Raw genomic sequence first — 18,309 nt, 5'->3', positions numbered from 1 at the left:
CTTGGATTAAAGTGATCGATTTTTCCACTGTGTGCACAGAACAGCATCGTCAGGCAATTTGAGTTCACTGGCCACGTTATTAATGGACTTTGCTAATTTTTTCAAAGCACTCATAAAATACAAAAAACATGGTGTCCTGTAATGAGGTGTAATTGCAGCAGCAGCTTCTGCAATATGTGTGTCTCCAAGGAGAATGTGTTGACACAGACGTGCCCTTAAGAAGTTTGGGCTTTATATTTCCTTACTGTCAGGTACAATATCTTCAGCCACAGGCAGTCCTTCTCATTTCAGCAAGCCCACCTGCTGCAGTGAGCCCTGCTCCCAGGAGAAAGACACCAACAGGAATGAGTGTCTCCCAAGGAGACCTCTTTGCTGTGTAACTCAGAACCCAGACATTCAGTAACACTAGTCAAGGTAAATCCCATGTACAAACCTAACAAATGAGGAAAACATTAGGAACCCTATTTCTTCATCTTGGATCAGGAAAAAATTAGGGCCAAACCCAAATTCTGCATCTTGGCTCAGTCACAGGTGGGCAGATGCCCAGCCTCCAACCAGGAAAGCTGCTCTAACACCCTGTTTTCATCCACCCTACTGTAAAGCATCAGCAATGCTCAGCTGTCCACCTAGAATATTTACCTACTTAAAATGAAAAAATGCCCTGAAAACTAGCAATGACTGGAATCAGGAAAGTTCTTCAGATGAGTTCATGTGTAAATATATTAAAGGTACTGACTCTGGAAGAAATGTAAAGCAGGGTAAGTACACTATTTTAAAGAGGATAAGAAAGCCCTTCTCCAAGCTCATTCTGACATAATATAATGATGTCAAAAGTTCACTACTAACATGTCTGTGCTAATTGATCAGAGTGGCTGAATCTAAGCTGTGAGTAATACCAAAGTGCAAAGCTGGCTGAGAAGAAGGTACTTTACAATGGAACATTGTTTAAATGGAGGAATACATCAAGGCGGATTTTGCTGGTATCTGTCCTGCAGCTGGATTTTCACTAGGGACTGGGATAATAATGAACTGGAGACTGAAACTGCTTTCCAAAACCCCAGAGAGCACCAAGCCAGGAAAGGCTCGGTTTTGCAGGACTCTAAGTTATCTTGGCAACTTGGAGGGATGTCCTGAAAAAGTCAGGCGATCATTCCAACAAGGGCCAAGTCCAAGGTAGTACACTGGCAGAAATAACCAATGGGATACAGTAACACATTGATATATCAATAATAAAATAACCAACATGGAAGCACTAGCTTTTGCAGTAGCTCTGCTGGACAGGATCTAGAAGCTTGCTGGACACCAGCCATCAGTATCCTGCTCTTGAAACCAAGCCAGGCCTCGTCCTGATGCCTCTAAAAGCTGGGATGGCTGCAGAATGAGTGACTTGGCTACGGCCACCAGGAAGGTGTCAAAGAGCAAGAATGAAAATGGCTCCACACGAAGTGGAGAAAACACCCCATGAACCAGAGCTCCTCAGCCTCCAAGGTGACAGCAGTGACTCACAATGTTCTCCTGCTCTCCATAGCTACCACCACCCCAAGGACCAACAAATGGGTCAGCAACACGGGGATCTGGATGGCAAAGCGTTTAACTAATACTGTGGTGGCAGAACTCCAGCCTTTGCTCTGTATTCTTCACAATCCCAACATGCCTTCCCCTCCTCTATCAATCCTATTCCTAGCTATCAATCCCATTTCATGCATTCTCGATCCTTTTCCTAGTCCACTCCCATAACTTTGTTCCTGACAACTTCTTTATTCATGTAAGGCAATGAGCTTGAAGCAAGAGCAGAATAATTATTTGGTATCTCCCACCCCAGAGTTAAGTTCCTCTAAACTCAATTAATCACGAAGAACCGCTGGCAGCTCCCTATTTGCCAGCAAGATACACCAAAGTAATAAGTGATTTCACATTCTGCTTTTGAAGGCAAGCTATTAAATTCACATACTGTATTACTTTAATCAAGAATAGTTAATTAAGCTGTTCCCCTGACATGAATTTTTATCATTCTGCACCAGCCATACATTACATTTTTATGACTCCGGCCGGGCCCATGATGCATGTTTGCAATCTGTCTTTCCAAATTAATCTGTCACCACTTGTAAACTCAAAGTGGATCCAATATATTTGGTTTCAAAGGTAACTGGGCCAAGTCTGGGGACACTGGGGACTGGAGGGTGAGTGATGCTGAAGCACCACTTCACAAAAGGGTTTCAATGAATTGCAAGCCACCCACCACAACACAAAACACACTGTTAATATTTTAGTCTGTTTGCCTTGTTTTATTTCCTTAAGCGAACTCGGCTTCATGCTCTATGCTATCATTCATAAAATCAATTCAATAACTTATATGCTCATAGTAATCATCAGCATCCATAATGCAGGAGTCATAAGTGCAGGCCATAAAGCAAGGGAGATCTGGAGTGTCAGGTTATTAAAAACATTAACATATGATATGAATCTAAGTCTAAATTTATTACAAGCAAAAACCCCTCAACAACTTTCTGTTCCCGGAGCTTAAGGACAGGCTAATAACACAATGTTTTTCTAGAAAAACAGACTTCAAACACAGCAGCCAAGGAGCCAGATATGGATCTCTTATCTTTTAAAAGTACTCACAGAAGTAGAATAGCAAAAAGAAAAAAAAAATGACATCACTATTTAGCTATGTGACTTAATCATAAGAAAACAGGTTTATGAAGTAAAAAAGTGAACAAAATGAAAACTTGGACAAGTTTTTCAAATATTAACTGGGAATACTCTGTTATTATGCTGTGAGAATCAGCTGGAATTTACCCCCAGGAAAACAAGGAACATAGAAAAGATGTGTCATACCATCTAGCCTTTTGTGAATCTATGCCATCAAGTAAAGTCAAGCCTTCCATGATCCCATCCAATCACTTTTATTTAGGTTTTCTAAAAGGCAGATTGATGAGGTTGATGTGAACTTGCTCTTTTCACACCTGACAATTTTACATATTTTTTGTAAGGCAATACAACCAAAGGCGGCAGTTTAACATGGGACTACTGGATCCCCAGCTCCATCAAGAACCCACTGAGCTGGCCCTGGCAAAGTCCTCTGTCTATGGAGACAAAGGACAAGCACATCAGGGCACTTAGGTCACTTATCTTTTAATGAAGATAGAAAAAACTACTATATTTTGTTTATTTTAGTAAGAAATAAAGTACAGCCAGAAAAACAGTTACTAAAACCCAAGCAGGCCCACAAGGAATATGCAAGTCTACTCCACGAGCCCTTGAATTGGCTCTTGGCCCTTCTATGTATTTTTCCCATTTAAGAGATTTGTTTAGATAAACTCACAAATATGGGTATTTACATAGCATGACAGAATGGTGTATTTAGAGATTTTAAGTACAGGAACATTCTTTTAGGCCCATCATAAAACGAAAGCATGCCAAACTTTAACTAAAGAAACATGTTCTAACGCCGAGAAACTTTTATAATTAATCCTTGCCTTAAATCATCTCAGAGAGAGTTATGAGTGTAATTACCGTCAGTTGAGACACTGCTCATGTTACTGAAATGGCTGAAAGCAGACCCTGGCTAACAGACAATCTGAATCCCTCCCATCCCATGACCAATTTACAGCTAAGCCCTGACTCACTGCATTAAGTCCGAAAATATTTCTCGGCATTAGCGACAGCTCATTGCGGGAGGAACAACAGACACGGGTGTGGGGGGGAAAAAATCCCCTCCAAACTCCGCTGCTTCACGGAAGGGATGAAGATAATACATTGCTAAAATAGCCTTTTTTTGATGTTGTGATTTTTTTTTTTAAGATCACCAGGGCTATTCTTAGAGGAGTTCCATGGTGTGCAGGTTGCAGCGAGTAAAGGCTTGGCCGGTGGCCAGCCCTGGCTGGGTTTGCTGCGAGGCTGAGCGATGCCTTAGCTCGGGGAGAGATTTCTGCTTGCTTTCCTAATGAAGAAGAGGAAAAGAGGATGCAGAGAACTCCATACACAAGCAGCTAAGAACGAGCTGTACTCTGGAAAGATGTGCCACCATCTCCTTGCTGTCACCCGAGGCTGAATGTTTTCCCCAGGAAGGAAATGAGTGTAAACACTTCAGAGGCAGCGTTCCCATACGGATGTTAGTCTTTGGAAAAGCTGGGCAGGATGCAGTGGCCTAGAGAGCCAGGAGATCTCCAGCAGCAACAAATCCCACAAATATACAAGCTGCTAAACTTGTGAATGCAGCCAAGCCCGTACAAAAAAAAGTAAGGCACGTTTTGACCTTGACTCACTCTTAGACACTGTGAAGCAACTTGAAGCTGGTTATTGCAGAGCCCCAGCAGTCAGCTGAGATGGCTGAGATTTCCTGTGCCTAGCTCAGGTGACTGCTTGTCTAAGGAAATGAGCTCTCCAACTCTACAAAGAACTTGCTGATGCCAGAGAAGTTGCTGACACCTCTGGATCCCTGGAAGTGCCCAAGGCCAGCTTAGACAGGGCTTGGAGCAAACTGGGATAGCAGGAGGTGTCCCTGCCCATGGCAGGGGGCGGGACTATACAACTTTTCCCACCCAAACCAGTCTGTGATTCCATGATTCCATGAAAAGGAAAGGGCAATGTGGCAAACCCACAGCATTTCACCAGAAGTGACACACTACCAGCATTGCTCCAACCAAAACATCCTCTGTGTTCCACCACATCTGAAAGCCAAATCTGCCCCTCCTCTCTCCCCCAGCAGCTTTGTTTCTTTAAAAGGCTAAGGGAGAGGAGAAAACCAAGGGAAAATGGCAATCTGATGGCACTCCCTCCCAAACTGCCCCTCCACATCATGAAGCTAGCCAAATATCCACAGAATCACAGAATTTGGGTTGGAAGACACCTTAAAATCCATCTCATTCCACACCCCTCCATGGGTAGGGACACCTTCCACTATCCAGGGTGCTCCAATTCCCATCCAACGTTGCCTGTGACACTTCCAGGGATCCAGGGGCAGCCACAGCTACTCTGGGCACCCTGTGCCAGGAAGAATTTCTTCCACTTATCCAATCCAACTCTGCCCTCTGGCAGTTTAAGGCTATTTCCCCTCAGCTGTGTCACTCCAGACTCTAGTGCCAGTGCCTCTCTCTTGTAGGCCCATACTGGGGGAAGAGTTCAGCACAACACCCTTGTGGCACAGAACTTTCCCCTCACCAGGCTGTGCCTTTGTTTTTAGCATCCTTGGCTTTGGAAACTCCCCCAGGCTCACTGCCCTGGAAGTACAAGGGTTTTGGAATAAAAGTACTCGTTTGGATGAAATTCTGGGGAAGAACTGGTAATATGGTAATATGCAGGCCCATTCTTGCTGTGTTTGCAGGCACAGCAGCTGCTTCTGGTTCCCAACACTTGCCTTCAGGTGCTGCTGCAATACAAACTACATTTAAATACATACAAACACACACACACAATTATAATATGATTACCTTGTTAAGAAGCACTGGCTTTGTGTTCCCATGCAGAGATTATCTGTTGGCTTAATTTTTTTTTTTTAAACTGCCTGTCTTTGATGGTATCCCATGGAAAGATTACATATTAGATAGAGCAGTACATGGTCCACACAGACCAAATGTGGGAGATGAAAGCAGAGCACCCAGAGCTCTGTTTGAGCTCCAACACTGCTTCTTCCAGGAGCAAGGAACAAACAATTTAAAGCAAAAAAAAAAAAAAAAGGATTTTCTTCTCAGTGAGAGCAAACATGAAGCTCCATATTAACTTAGGCCAGTATTACTTTGATATCTGTATTAACCACTGCTTTCTATCAGAAATTATTCATTAATTATTCAGGAGATTTTTTAACATGCCTACATGTAATTCCAAACTCTGTACGCACAAGAGTCTGAATTATCTGCTCAGATTTTTCAGAATACTGAAGTACTTGCCTTTACTGGCATCAACTTATTTCCATAGAGATTTTCTTTCCATCCCTGACTTTTTCTTACTTAAAAAAAATCCTGAACTCTTGAATGTTATATTCTTACATTGTTTCCCCTCATCCCCATCCAATTTCTTACTCTTTTTTCCATCAGCTGAAATTCAGAAATCCCTTCCAAAACACATTTGAGTCTCCCAGCTGCCTGCAGAGCAGCTGGTCTTGGCTATCCACAAAATCAAAGGGAAACAACCAAAGTCCAAAAGCTCAATTATAGTGAAAAACAGACGAGGCTGAGCTCCTTCCAGCCCTGGTGCAGGAATACACAGTGCAGAAGGATGGACACACTCACTCTTTTATTCCTGGAGGTGGCTGAAGCACTTCTGGTTCAGCTGGAGGCAGCTCAGATCCTTTTTCCTGGGGGGCTGCACACCCATCCTGCTTTAATCCACCACCAGGGATAAATCCCCCTCCTGGGTCACCCACCAAGGATAAATCTCCTCTCCTGGATCACTCACCAGCTCCATGAGGGCCATGCCATGGCTGCAGCCCTGCCAGGCTGTGGTGAGGCTGCTGTGCCCTTCCCAGAGCTCCCAGAACACATCCCATATTCACACCAGCTCCTGGGGAAACCCGGATCTGCCAACCCTGTCACCCTGAGCACACAGCAATTAAGGCTAAAGAGCTATAGGATCTGTTAATGCAGCTAATGAGCTTCCCTAGCAGCTCTCTTTCACTTTCTCTAGAGAAGACACCATTAAATCAAGATCTTTCCTGCTGATGTGTGCCCTCACATCCCAAACAGCCTCAGCCTGGGTAGCCCAGCCCCTGCATTTCCCTGGTAGAATTAAGAAGAAAAGAAGTCCACTCAAAAATGTTCACCGCCGTTTCAAGAAATTTTGAGCAAAACACCATTTTCTCCACTACAAATGTGAAACATTTCCCACCTTTGCTCACATCTAGCGGCAAAGCACAACCAAAACATGGAACAAGCAAACACAAAACTCCAGCTTGCAGTGGTGGGAATGTTCCTGCTCAAGGATGATGTGAGCATAAAATTGCATAATAGATGGAAAGTTAACCAAAGCAGTGACTACTGAAACCGAGAGATCATAAAGGCTGTAGGGATAAACACCTAATGAAACACCTAGGGATGAATTTGTTGTTATCTCCATGCTCTACTACAGTCTGGAATTAGCACCTCACCAGACATGGAAATCCCAGACCCTACATTTCCACCACAACCACTTTGACTCCAGGAGTCCCTGAAAAGCAAGTGTGAGCAGACCACATGATATCTGTAATTAAAGGTGAACAGATGAAAGGCTGAGTTACTTTGCCACCATCACAAGGAGATCAGGAGATCCCAGCTCACCACTGGCCAGGAGTGCTCCACACTCAGCCTCTCAGGCCACAGCAGCTGCCTGCAGTTACAGCTTTAGTCTCTATCAGTGATTTCTGATGATTTTAGGTATTTCTGCACGATCCATTCTGCCTGTATCTCGCCTTATGCTCTGTTCCCGAACAGCAGAGTTAATAATTAACACCTACTAGGCAATTGCTACTAGGCAATTGCTGAATAGCAAGAACCAAAACAGAGGATACAGAGAGCTTCTTTATCCTCTTGCTGACAGCTTGCAAAATCCTACAGCTCATCTTTCTTAAAGCTTCAGTTCTGCAAATGTGGAGATGCTCATGTTCTTTAAAAAAATAAGAATAAAAATGAATCTGAAGGTTCCTGGAACTCATAATTGTGGAAGAAACTCTTAAATCAAGAAGTTGACACCTTGCCACGACTGCTGACTGTTTCACCAACAGCCCTGTGTCCATCCTACTCAAAAGCAGAAGCTTTCCCAGAGAGGGGGGGAATCCCAGGCATAAACTCACCTGTTAAAATGATACAGGCATGGAAACAACACAAGCTGTATGGAAATGACCTGCTTCCACAAGTGACAGTGGGAATGTCTCTGCAGGTTTTGCAAGAATCCTTTCCACCAACAATGTGGGCTGGTCCTGAACCATGTTCCTGAGAGCTGCCCATCACTGATAGATTTTCTCCACCATCAAGCCCACAATTACATGTTGCTCCTGGACACTGTTATTTTAGCACACTTTGAAAGATATAGAATGACATATTTTTAAGCTTTCTACTTTAAATCACATTCATCAAGAACTTGAAAATCCTATCATTCTACCTCTCCACAGGGCACTGTGCAGATTTATTCAACAAAGGGGGAAGAAGGAAACAAGGTCTGGTCTGAAGCAATGCACCTGGAGCTCAACAACTTTTTTATGATTTTCTGACTTGCTAAAAATATTTATTAATGATGTTCATTTATCTTCTAAATTTTCAAAATTAAATACTGGAGGAAAAAATGAATACTTCCTCACCAGAACAATTTTAATGGAATCCAGAAGAAGAATATTAATACCCAGTGCAATCGTTTACTTTGATGTCTCTATAATATGTAGTGACCCGTAAGTGGAATGAGCTAAAACTGTCATAAATTCATTATGAGAAACCATTCTTTGAAGAATATCAATGCAAATTTGAAATGAAATGAACAATATGGAAATGAGCTAATTGCACAGCGTTTAAAATAACTGGCTTCAGTAGCAACGTCCTTTCTGTGCACTTCTATTTCAGCTGCAAAAAACACTGGAGAGGCTGGGTTATGAAAATTAAAATGCTGTAATTACTTAGCACTGATAGTGATAGGGCAGCATTCATTTAGGATCTCAGGCTCTGGGGAAAAAAAGAAATCCAAAGGATGATTCTGTAATTCTCATTTCTCTGAGAAAGGGAAACCTCAGATGGCATGCAGTGTGAAACGTGCCAACCCAGGTCCCGTCAACAAAGACTGGAGGAAAATACTGTATATTCCCAGGGAGTTTTCTAGGTATCAGCTTATAAAAGTAGAATGCCAAATTTCTCTTCGTATCCTACAAAGGTTTGGCTTGGAAGGGACCTTAAAGCTCATCCCAGTCCTACCATCTGCCATGGGCAGGGACACTTTCCATTATCACCAGTTGTCCCAAGCCCAGTCCAACCTGGCCTTGGACACTTTCAGGGATGGGGTATGAGACATCAAGAACTACAGAGGTATTTTCCTCCCTGGGTCTGGAATGCACCTTCCTCCAGTGGAGCCCAGCCCTGCTTTGCCCTCTGAGTCCCAGCACTGCTCAGAGCAGCTCTGCCTGGAGGAATCCCCACTTTTGCCCCTGCAGGTGCCAAGGCAGGGGTGCCCACCCACCCACCTCCTCTATCCCAGGGTGAACCCTGCACCTCGGGCAGAAGGAGCTGGGTATCTCACTCCTCCCTCCTCCTCACTTTTGAAATTTAATCCCTGGCTTCCCTTTGCTCACTGATTTTGGAGCTGCACTTTTGCAGCAGCGGCTTTTGTTTTGTGGTTTGTTTCTTTGGGTGGAGGGAGGAGAGTCCAGATGTGGAGCAGGTCCATGCTGGGCTCCGAGGAACCTGTGGGACCTGTTCCCCCAGAGCTGCCCCGGGCCCTGGGCTTTGGCTGACACAGCACCTGGGCAAAGTGGATGCCTGTCCCTGTGGGAAACCGTGCTGGGGAGCAGGCTGGCTCTGGAGCCCTCCATTCCTGCTCTCTCCAACTCCCAACAGCACAGGAGCTGCATGGATGAACACCACAGGGACCTCTGCACATTATCCCACCCCCAGGCACATCCGCTGATGCTCACTTTGTCCTTTCAGCACTCCTATGCCCCAGGACCCAAAGAAAAAGGGTGTCTCAATTGCTTTTTTTCCCTCCCACAACGACCCAAGGTGCATTTTGCTGTGGTTTTCTGTGGGTTTCACCCTGCCTAGACTCCAACACAAGAACCAACAACATCTCCAAGATTTTCTTTAAGCTGAGCCTATATACATATACATATATACATATATATATATATGTATGTATATATATATATATACACACACACATTTATGCTACATCTATAAGTACTGGCATTCCATACCTCAAGAGGCTCCAAGAGAGAATTTGGACAAGGGTCTGGAGCGACAGGACAAGGGGAAATGGCTTCAAACTCACAGAGGGCAGGGTTAGGTGAGTTACTGAGCTGAGACTTCTCTCTGTGAGGGTGGGCAGGCCCTGGCACAGTTACCCCTGGATCCCTGGAAGTGCCCAAGGCCAGCATGGATGGGGCCTGGAGCAACCTGGGACAGTGGAAGCGGTCCCTTGCCCATGGCAGGGGGTGGCACTGGATGAGCTGTAAGCTCCTTCCAACCTAAACCAACCTGGGATTCTGCGATCTGAAAGCAGACAGGAAAATAAGGGGGACAAGATGCAGAGAAATTAATAGCCTCTCATATATATATATAAAAAATACATTTCTAGATAACCATCCTTTAGAGAGGATAATGAACTAACAGGATGAAGTTTTCCCAGCACTTGAACTGGAGCTGACTCTGTGCTGGCGGAACGGGGCTCCTGGAGAATGTCACCAGCAGCAAGGAAAGCAAATGAGGGGCCAGCACAGGATTTAACACACCCCAACTCTTCAGGATGGACAAAACCCAGGAAAACCTCTTCTTTCTAAGGGCTTGAAGGCTCTCAGGCATTTTTGGTTTCTTTCCCCTTATAAGCAGAGCATGAGCAAGTTCTATCCTGAAATGGTGTGTTCTGAAACACTGCCATGGCACAGTGGTTTGAAATAAATAATTAGGACATTAGAGAGAGGAACCCTCACACTGGAATATGCATTAATATGTGCTAACTTCAGTTTTTAAAAAGCTCTTCACCAATGTGCTGCACCAGTGCTGAAATAAAAATGCAGTTATGCATTTACAACACTGCAATTCAAAGCTTACCTACCAATAATAAGCAGCACTGGCTTTAAGTATTTTAAAGTACCAAATTAATTCTATTTCCATGCTTAAATTTGCCCTTGTGGCATTTTACATCTGTAGAAAGGAAAACGCCACAAATACCCCCAATAAACTCAGTGGTGGCTACTCTATTTCTTTTAGCTGGCTTATTTCTTTTTTATTTAGTTTTTTAAGCACCTAGATTGGGCAGGTTGGTAATAGAATTAAAATGTATTTTCCTAAACTGATGTGGAATTCAACATACACCAATCTTGGCACTGCACATCAAAAATATTTATGATTGATGTATCCATAACAGGCATTTTACATCTTGTATGTAATACATATATTTAAATAGGGGTCTTCCCTTTCACATATTACATTTGATATGGTTATTAAGGTGTTTCATTCTGCATTTTCTGCCAGGCTTTTAATTTCACACACTTCATCTATCAGATATTACTGCCTACTTTAAACAAATCACTACAGAAAATGATAACTGGTGTTGAATACAGAGTGCAGGGGGTTTGCAATTCCAAGTAATATGGAGCTAGGTGATAAATGGAGAACAGCAGCTGGGCTGAGAAGCTCAAGAGAGACAAAAATCACATTTGCAGGTAAGTGGAGTGGAAATTTGTGGAAATTGGGTAAAACAAAAAGCAAAACATTGTTATTAAAGGTGGAGTGAGAGGTAGCAAGAGCAACAGAGAGGCAATTTTCTCCCAGCTCCAGCAGGAATTCATCTCAAGCTCTAACATGCAATTTCACCACTGAACTCCAGGATGAAACGCAGGATTATATCTAATTGTTTTAGGGGTTTGGATAACAAAGCATAAAAATCCCAGTAAGTGGCCTTTTGTGCCAGTACAGCCCAGAAAATGATGAATAAAAGTTATAAAAACATCCAAAACCTGAACTGCAATAAATATCAAGATAACTAACCAACAGAAAAGAAATGTAGCTTTAGGGATTTGCTATTTTCAGGGATATCTGTACTATGACAGCCCAGTTCAGAGGAAAATTGATCCAGCTCCTGAAGTTTGCCAAAGCAATGCTAAGTTGCAGGAACACCACACACCTTCTCATTTTACCTCTTCTGGCAGCAATATTTTACAATGGAAAGTCAGGAGTCCTGTGTGAGTATGGAAATGAGGACAATTAAATCTGCCCTATGATGAGTATTAAAAAGGCTGTTATGTAATTGTACTCTGTGTATCTAACATGATGGTGTAAGAGCTAAACAGTCCCCTCTAAACAAAAAGCTAATAGCTCTTTATTAATATGTTATTTATTTTGGTCATACCTGCTTGTAAAATATTAATATTGCCTGAGTTTGGGCATTTTAGCTTTCACAGTGACAAATCCACCCTCAGCTTTAGGGCCAAAAAAACCCCATCCAGATTTGCTGAGTGGCAAAACTCCCATTGTTTTGGAGAAGGCTTAGCATAAAACCTTCCCCCAAGAAGATGGAGAAATGCAGGAGAGGTTTTGTAGAGCCCCTGTGTAGTCCTGGGGAGCTGAAGTTGAGTTTTAACACAAGCTGGAGTTCAGCACCACATGTGGCACCCTGGCACCAAGCTGGGCATGGAGACAAAGCCCAGCATCCCAACAAACCATCCCAGGCAGACCTTCTGCTTCTGAACTCACAAATAACCATCCTGGCAGCTCATTGACCTCCAGGAATAATAAATAGCACAGCACACACATTACCTTCCATGCATCATCTCACATGAAAATTAGCACAGCTCCCATGTTTTCTTACATGCGGGTAAAAAAAAATAAAAACACAAAGCAACGCTTGTGATTTAAAAACATGCATAATATGTAGTACAAATTACTTCTGTCTTCAACCTATCTGCTAATTCTTCACTGTTCTGACTCCAAACATCCCTGGTTTAGCTGAGCAGCCACCAAAGCTCGTGGTGCAGTGGTGACAGCATCCAGTGCAGCCCCAGCTCTGCAGTGCCTGATCCTGCTACATCCCATTCCCACCCTGCAGGCTGGGATGTGGGACTGCCAGCCCCAGTGCAATGACTCTGGCTTTGTTTTGAAGGTGGAGATGCTCTGGTGGGTGTCAGAGGTACCTGTAATGAAACCAGGAGCAGACAGATCCCAGTGGCAGGTGGAGAACTGGAGAAACAACCTGACTAAAAAAGTAAATCAGGCCTATGGATACAAAGGAACAGCAGGAAAACAAGCTTAGTTTATATTTTCTTGTTTTTTCTCCCCCTTGTCAAAGCCTACATTTTAATCCAAAGGGGCCTTTGATTCCAGAAGAAAATGTCTTCCCATGGAGCATCTTGTGTTTCCCCTGGCAGACAACCCCAGCAGAGCCATTCCTGCTGGCACTGTGTCTTGGGAGCATTTCTGCTTCACTGTGCCAGACCTGCCCAAGTGTGGAGCCTGCTTAAGCCTCAGGTTGAAGCTGAGACGGTGGTGATTCACTGACAGAGCCTCAGCTCTCCCACGGATACCCACACTGGTACCAGCCCTTCTCTGGCTCTCTCTCAAGCAGAATCAAAGCTGGGAGTCTGGCCCCAGCACCCAGTGTGGAATGACAGCCTCCCTGATAACTGCCATGCCCTCCCATTCTCTTCATCTGCTCATGTGACCTTCTTTCCCCCAACTCAGAAATGCTGCAGCACCAAAGGCAGAGATGGCAGCACATCAAAGAGCCTAAGATACAAGGCAAGCCGGTTTATTTTCACTTGAGCTGAGATTTTTTTTTTAAGCAAGACTTCAAAATACCTTAAAGAAGTAACAGAGATGATAATGGGATCGAAAAATTCCATGGCATCTGAATAACACAATTCAAGCACCAGAATCAGGGGATAAGATAACCCACCCAGACACTGAGGTTACACATCTCATCTGGGCTGTGTTCCTGAAGGGAGTGTGAATTTGCAGCCCCAAGACAATAAAGAAATTCGGGTTAAGAAACAAGAGACGAGGAAAAAGGGCCAGTCAATTCTCCCACCACCTTTTCTTGTTCCTAAAATTTCAGTTGCCTGGAAATGGCTGATGAGAAATGGGATTATGTAAGTGCTTGCCAACTTCTCACACACTAAGGAAATTAAAGCCTCAGTGATGGGTAGCTTAACCCATCCTCTAAGCAGTGAGCTAAAACATGTTTACTAAGGAGAACTCCAATAGTGAAACCCCTTTAAAAAAACCAGAAGTGATGAGGACTTGACAATTCCCAGGATTAAAAAGCTGCATATATTACAGACAAGGTAATCTCCTTACAGTAAGAAGAGGAAAAGGAAAATAAAGCCTTTTTGGTGGGCAAGACAGTTTTTGTTTTAAGGCATATCCATCCTGTCTGGCTGAAGACTTTCTTGTGTTATTGTTCTTTTTTTTTCTTCTGATAAACGTGACAGAAGACCTACACCAGACTTCCAAATCCTTACTGTTACATTTTCCAACTAACTCACTGCTCCCATCAAACCTGACCCACCAATAACAAAATAAGCAGCACTGTGCTCTTCCTACATTCAATCAGGTGAACACTTGGGTGCTACAAGACAGCTAGCACCAATCAAAGTGCAAAAGAGCTCGAGCTTGTTTTGAGTGGACATTCAGCAAGTGTGTCACCCCAGCAGACCTGAGCTTTCCTGAGCCCTTCCCTGCTGTCATTGCATTGACATGGGACCTTCCGCAAATATTCTCATTTAACTACAGCTGAAGGCCAGTGTAAAATCTAACACAGAATCAGAGTATATCCAGAGCTGGAAGGGACTCACAGGGATCACTGACTCCAACTCCCAGACCTGCAAAGGACTCTCCAACAAACTGCTAAAAACCTCTAAATCCTGCTCCAAGCTGAAGCTGCACCACCCACTGGAGCACCAGCTATGCAAAATTGCAGGCAGCAAATGGCTGATCTGGAGGTTGAAGAAGAAAGCATATTGTCTGCAACTCAGTCACAGGACAGGGCAGCAAAATAAACTCCATTTGCTACAGGAATGCACCTGTACTTGTGTAATGTATGTGTGTCTAGGAGAGAAAATATAAAGTAGCCAAGTTGCTGGAGCTCATATTTTCATCAAAAGTAGATAATCCCAAACAGTGGCATTTTCTACAGCTGCCCAATAATAGCAAAAGGCAAATCCTCAGCCGGTGATAATGGTGATGGTTCCACCGGAATCTGCTGCTGCTGTTTCCCCTCTGGACCTGCAGATGGAGGGGGGAAAGCCCAACCATTCTATGTGAATAAAAGCTGCACTGAATGAGTGGAACCAGATGGGAAAGCTTGCACCTAGCTACAAGAACTGTGGGATGTCTTTGAAAACTTCGACTGGTCAAAGCCCCAGCCAGCCAACAACAAACCCAACAGTCCTCCAGCTTTGGAAGAGAAGAAATAACTTCTCAGAAATGCCAGAAGTGATTCAACCGTGATTTTTAAGCTGCTTCAACAGCATCTTAGTTATTTCAAGTAGTCCTAAGAGTTTGCCTGTGATTGCCTTCCCTTAATGGAACTACAAGCTGGCAAAGTGCTCAAATCGGGGCAAAAGAAACACACGTGATTTTTGTGACTGCTGTGTTATGAATATATTGTTTTTTTCTGTTCCAAATTGCCTTCCCTGGGAATTTTAAAATACAGAAAACCAGCAAGTATCTACATAAGTAGGTAATTTTCTTAACGGCAGAGAAGCGCTGTTTTACTCCAGCTCATTTCTTACACAGACACACATATTTCCAAATAAAGAGTATTTTCGAATCTGCAAGGAAGGGGAGTGACTTAAAATCATGGAGGCACTCACTCCAAGATCAGGTAGAGTCTAATTCAGAAAGACAAGCAGGAAAAAGTTGCATTTTGCACCTTCCATGCGAGCTTTGCAGGGAGTTGTGACATTTTGGAGAAAATCCTCTTGCCGCACACAAGCCGGAGCTGGAGGGTGCTGCATATTCCATCACAAAAGCAGAGCCATGTTAGTTCATTAGACAAGTGATAAGTTCAATCCTTACCAAGTTTTCTTGGTTCCTGGCTGCTATTTTCTGATCATCTTCTCCCCCATTTTTCATGTATTTGACCTCTTCCACTGGTTTGATCCTATACTCATCTGAGCACCAAGAAAAAAAAAAAAAGAAAAAAATTTCAACCAGTGTAGTTCAGCAGCTGGGATAAAAACCAAACTAAAACCAAAACAGCTGACTAGAATAGACCCTAGTTAAGCAAAGCAACTAAAAATTACATGTATATCTTTTCAAAGGCTTACATGTAACTAATACAAAGGAAGTTTCTCCTGCCTAAAGCTTCAATAAGAATTTCAGTAGCTCTCTGGTTTAGTATAGGCATGGCACCAGGAAACAGGGATGTTTGGTGTGTAGTCTCTCCCAAATCTCTAGTTTTCTGTTTAATATGGTCAACACATACAAGTTCTTTGCTCCTCCACCCTCCCTGGATATTCATTCTCACTGGACCAAAAAGCCATGGACAGTGGCTACTCAAGAGAAGGCTGCTCATGGGTGTTCCCTGCACAGCAAAGCTGATGGAGGATACTGAAAATGTAGGTTAAAAGCTGGAAAAAAGCCAATCCACGCCATAATCACTTTGTCCTTTCTTAAATTCTGTTTTACCTACTGACACAATGCACAGTCATAGAGTGATTTCTGGAGAAAAGGCCTCATGCTGACCATCTTCCTCTTCCCACTTCCCCCACCAACCACCATTTTTCCTGCACACAAATGTTACCCAGACAGAAATTCAGCCTGAAAATAAGTAAGAAAAGTAAGATTCTTGGTTCATCCTTAATATTTATCAACTCTTCAAATACTAGAATTCCCAGCTCTAGTGCCAGTATGGAAATGTTACCTAACATACAGGTGCTATACCACAGTAAACCCAAAGCTCCAACAAGGGATTTTTTCCCTTGGTAGGACAAGATGGGATTTCAGGAGAATGATTCTTCCCTGCAGCCTGTGAATCCAGGACCAATACTGCTCTTGCTCAGTTACTTTTTGCTCTGCTTATCTTTGCAGCATGTGAGTCTACTGGAAAAAACACCCAGAGTTGTGCATCCACCCTCCTCCATCCAGGAAAAACAATGCAGAAGAGAAACTCCATCCCACAAAGGTGGAAAATATTAATGCAAAGTGAAATGAGACTCAGTTCACTTGGAATAAAGGGCAAAACCATGGCAAATTAGAAGACACTGCACAAACTTCCCTCTTTTTCTTTGGGTTTTCAAGCAATTTCTCTCACTTATACTAAGGGAAAAACAAAGCACAAATAGATTTTTCTGGGTTACTATACTGTTAAAAAAAGAATCAATATTATTTTGACAAAGTTGTTTTCAAGAAACTGTTAACCACAAGTCTAGAAGTTAAATAAGCCTTGCTTTGAAAAGTAAGGCTCAGTTTAAAAATAAACTTGTTTCAAAAAACAATCTTGGTTTTGCATTTGGTCTAGTCCACATCTATACATTTTCTTTATTACAGAGTTCAAAGAAACTGAATCTATCAAATAGAAGCATCTGAGACACAGAACCTCAAATCAGATGGAAGAATTTAAGACAATATTATCAGATTGGTAAATGTGAACAACTCTGAGAGGTTTTTTTATTTTTATTCTTTTTTCCAGTGTAATTCAGCTAGTCTTAAGATGACAATTCATAAGCCCAAAAGGGCTGAACACAATAAAACTCAAGAATTGGAAATAGTTGATTGACTGCAATTATCTAACTTACATTTTCCTCCCTGCCTCAGTGCTCTGTGTTGTGATTAGCAATAAAACCCACACGCAGAAAAAGCATCAAACTCCCACAGAGGCACGCAGGGATCTGAATGAGGAAACGGATGAGCAAGAGAAAGCAGCACAAAGGACATTTCCCAACCCACAGCCAGTCCAGGGGCACTGGAGGAGAGAGGAAGTTCAGTCCAGCCTTGTGGAAAACGAGGCAGGTATGGAGGGGCTGATGTTCCATGACAAAAATAACCCTGAAATGTGTCTGCTGCTTATTCCAAGAGATTAATTGTGATTAAACACATATCCAGGCAGCAGCTGATCCTGTGGGGATGGTGCTTCCTTGGACACATCATCCCTTGGAGCAAGTCAAGGGCACCGAGGAGTCCCTGAGTGATAGCCAGGATAATCAGACTGACATGTGAAATTCTGATACACCTGCACAGGACAGAGTCTCCCTAGAGATCAAAAATTTTAAATTCACAATAGATTAGGGCACAGATCCTTCAAATGCTGCCTCATTTGCCATATGCACCAAGTAGCTCTAAACTGGTGGCAGAAAACCTTGCACAGATTTCTTATGATATTTCCAGAGCTATTTCCAACAGTGCTAGTAAACTTCAATACTTTCCTGATGATACACTAAGTATTCAATTATCTCTGGCACAGCTGGTGTTACTGTCCCCTCCATCCTACCAACTGCAGAAGTGCAGACAACTGGATAATTTACACCCAAGGCAGGCAGCAGTAAGAAAGCTTTGAAAAATAAACCAGTAATTTTTCATAACATTTTCTGGACCAGTGGAATTCACCACAGCAAACAGCAAGTCTTACTCTGGAGAAATCCAACTTCTCCTTAGGAGAATGGCTTCACACTGCCAGAGGGCAGGATTAGATGGGATTTTGGAA

At 43.1% G+C, this 18,309-nt stretch overlaps 1 protein-coding gene across 2 annotated transcripts in view; it reads right to left on the bottom strand.

Moving 5' to 3' along the window:
- Positions 1 to 18,309, bottom strand: part of C8H1orf21 (chromosome 8 C1orf21 homolog) — a 100,529-nt gene that overhangs the window by 24,902 nt on the left and 57,318 nt on the right. For both annotated transcript variants that reach the window (XM_074546289.1, XM_005487044.4), the window contains exon 3: positions 15,684 to 15,778. In XM_074546289.1, the coding sequence (XP_074402390.1) occupies positions 15,684 to 15,778 (95 nt within the window). The remainder of the gene's footprint in view (positions 1 to 15,683; positions 15,779 to 18,309) is intronic.

The sequence above is a fragment of the Zonotrichia albicollis genome, chromosome 8 (genome assembly GCF_047830755.1).
Source record: "Zonotrichia albicollis isolate bZonAlb1 chromosome 8, bZonAlb1.hap1, whole genome shotgun sequence".
In the NCBI taxonomy this organism is placed as follows: domain Eukaryota; kingdom Metazoa; phylum Chordata; class Aves; order Passeriformes; family Passerellidae; genus Zonotrichia; species Zonotrichia albicollis.
The sequence above is the reverse complement of the archived record's forward strand: the minus strand, read 5'-3'. Positions and strand labels throughout refer to the sequence as shown.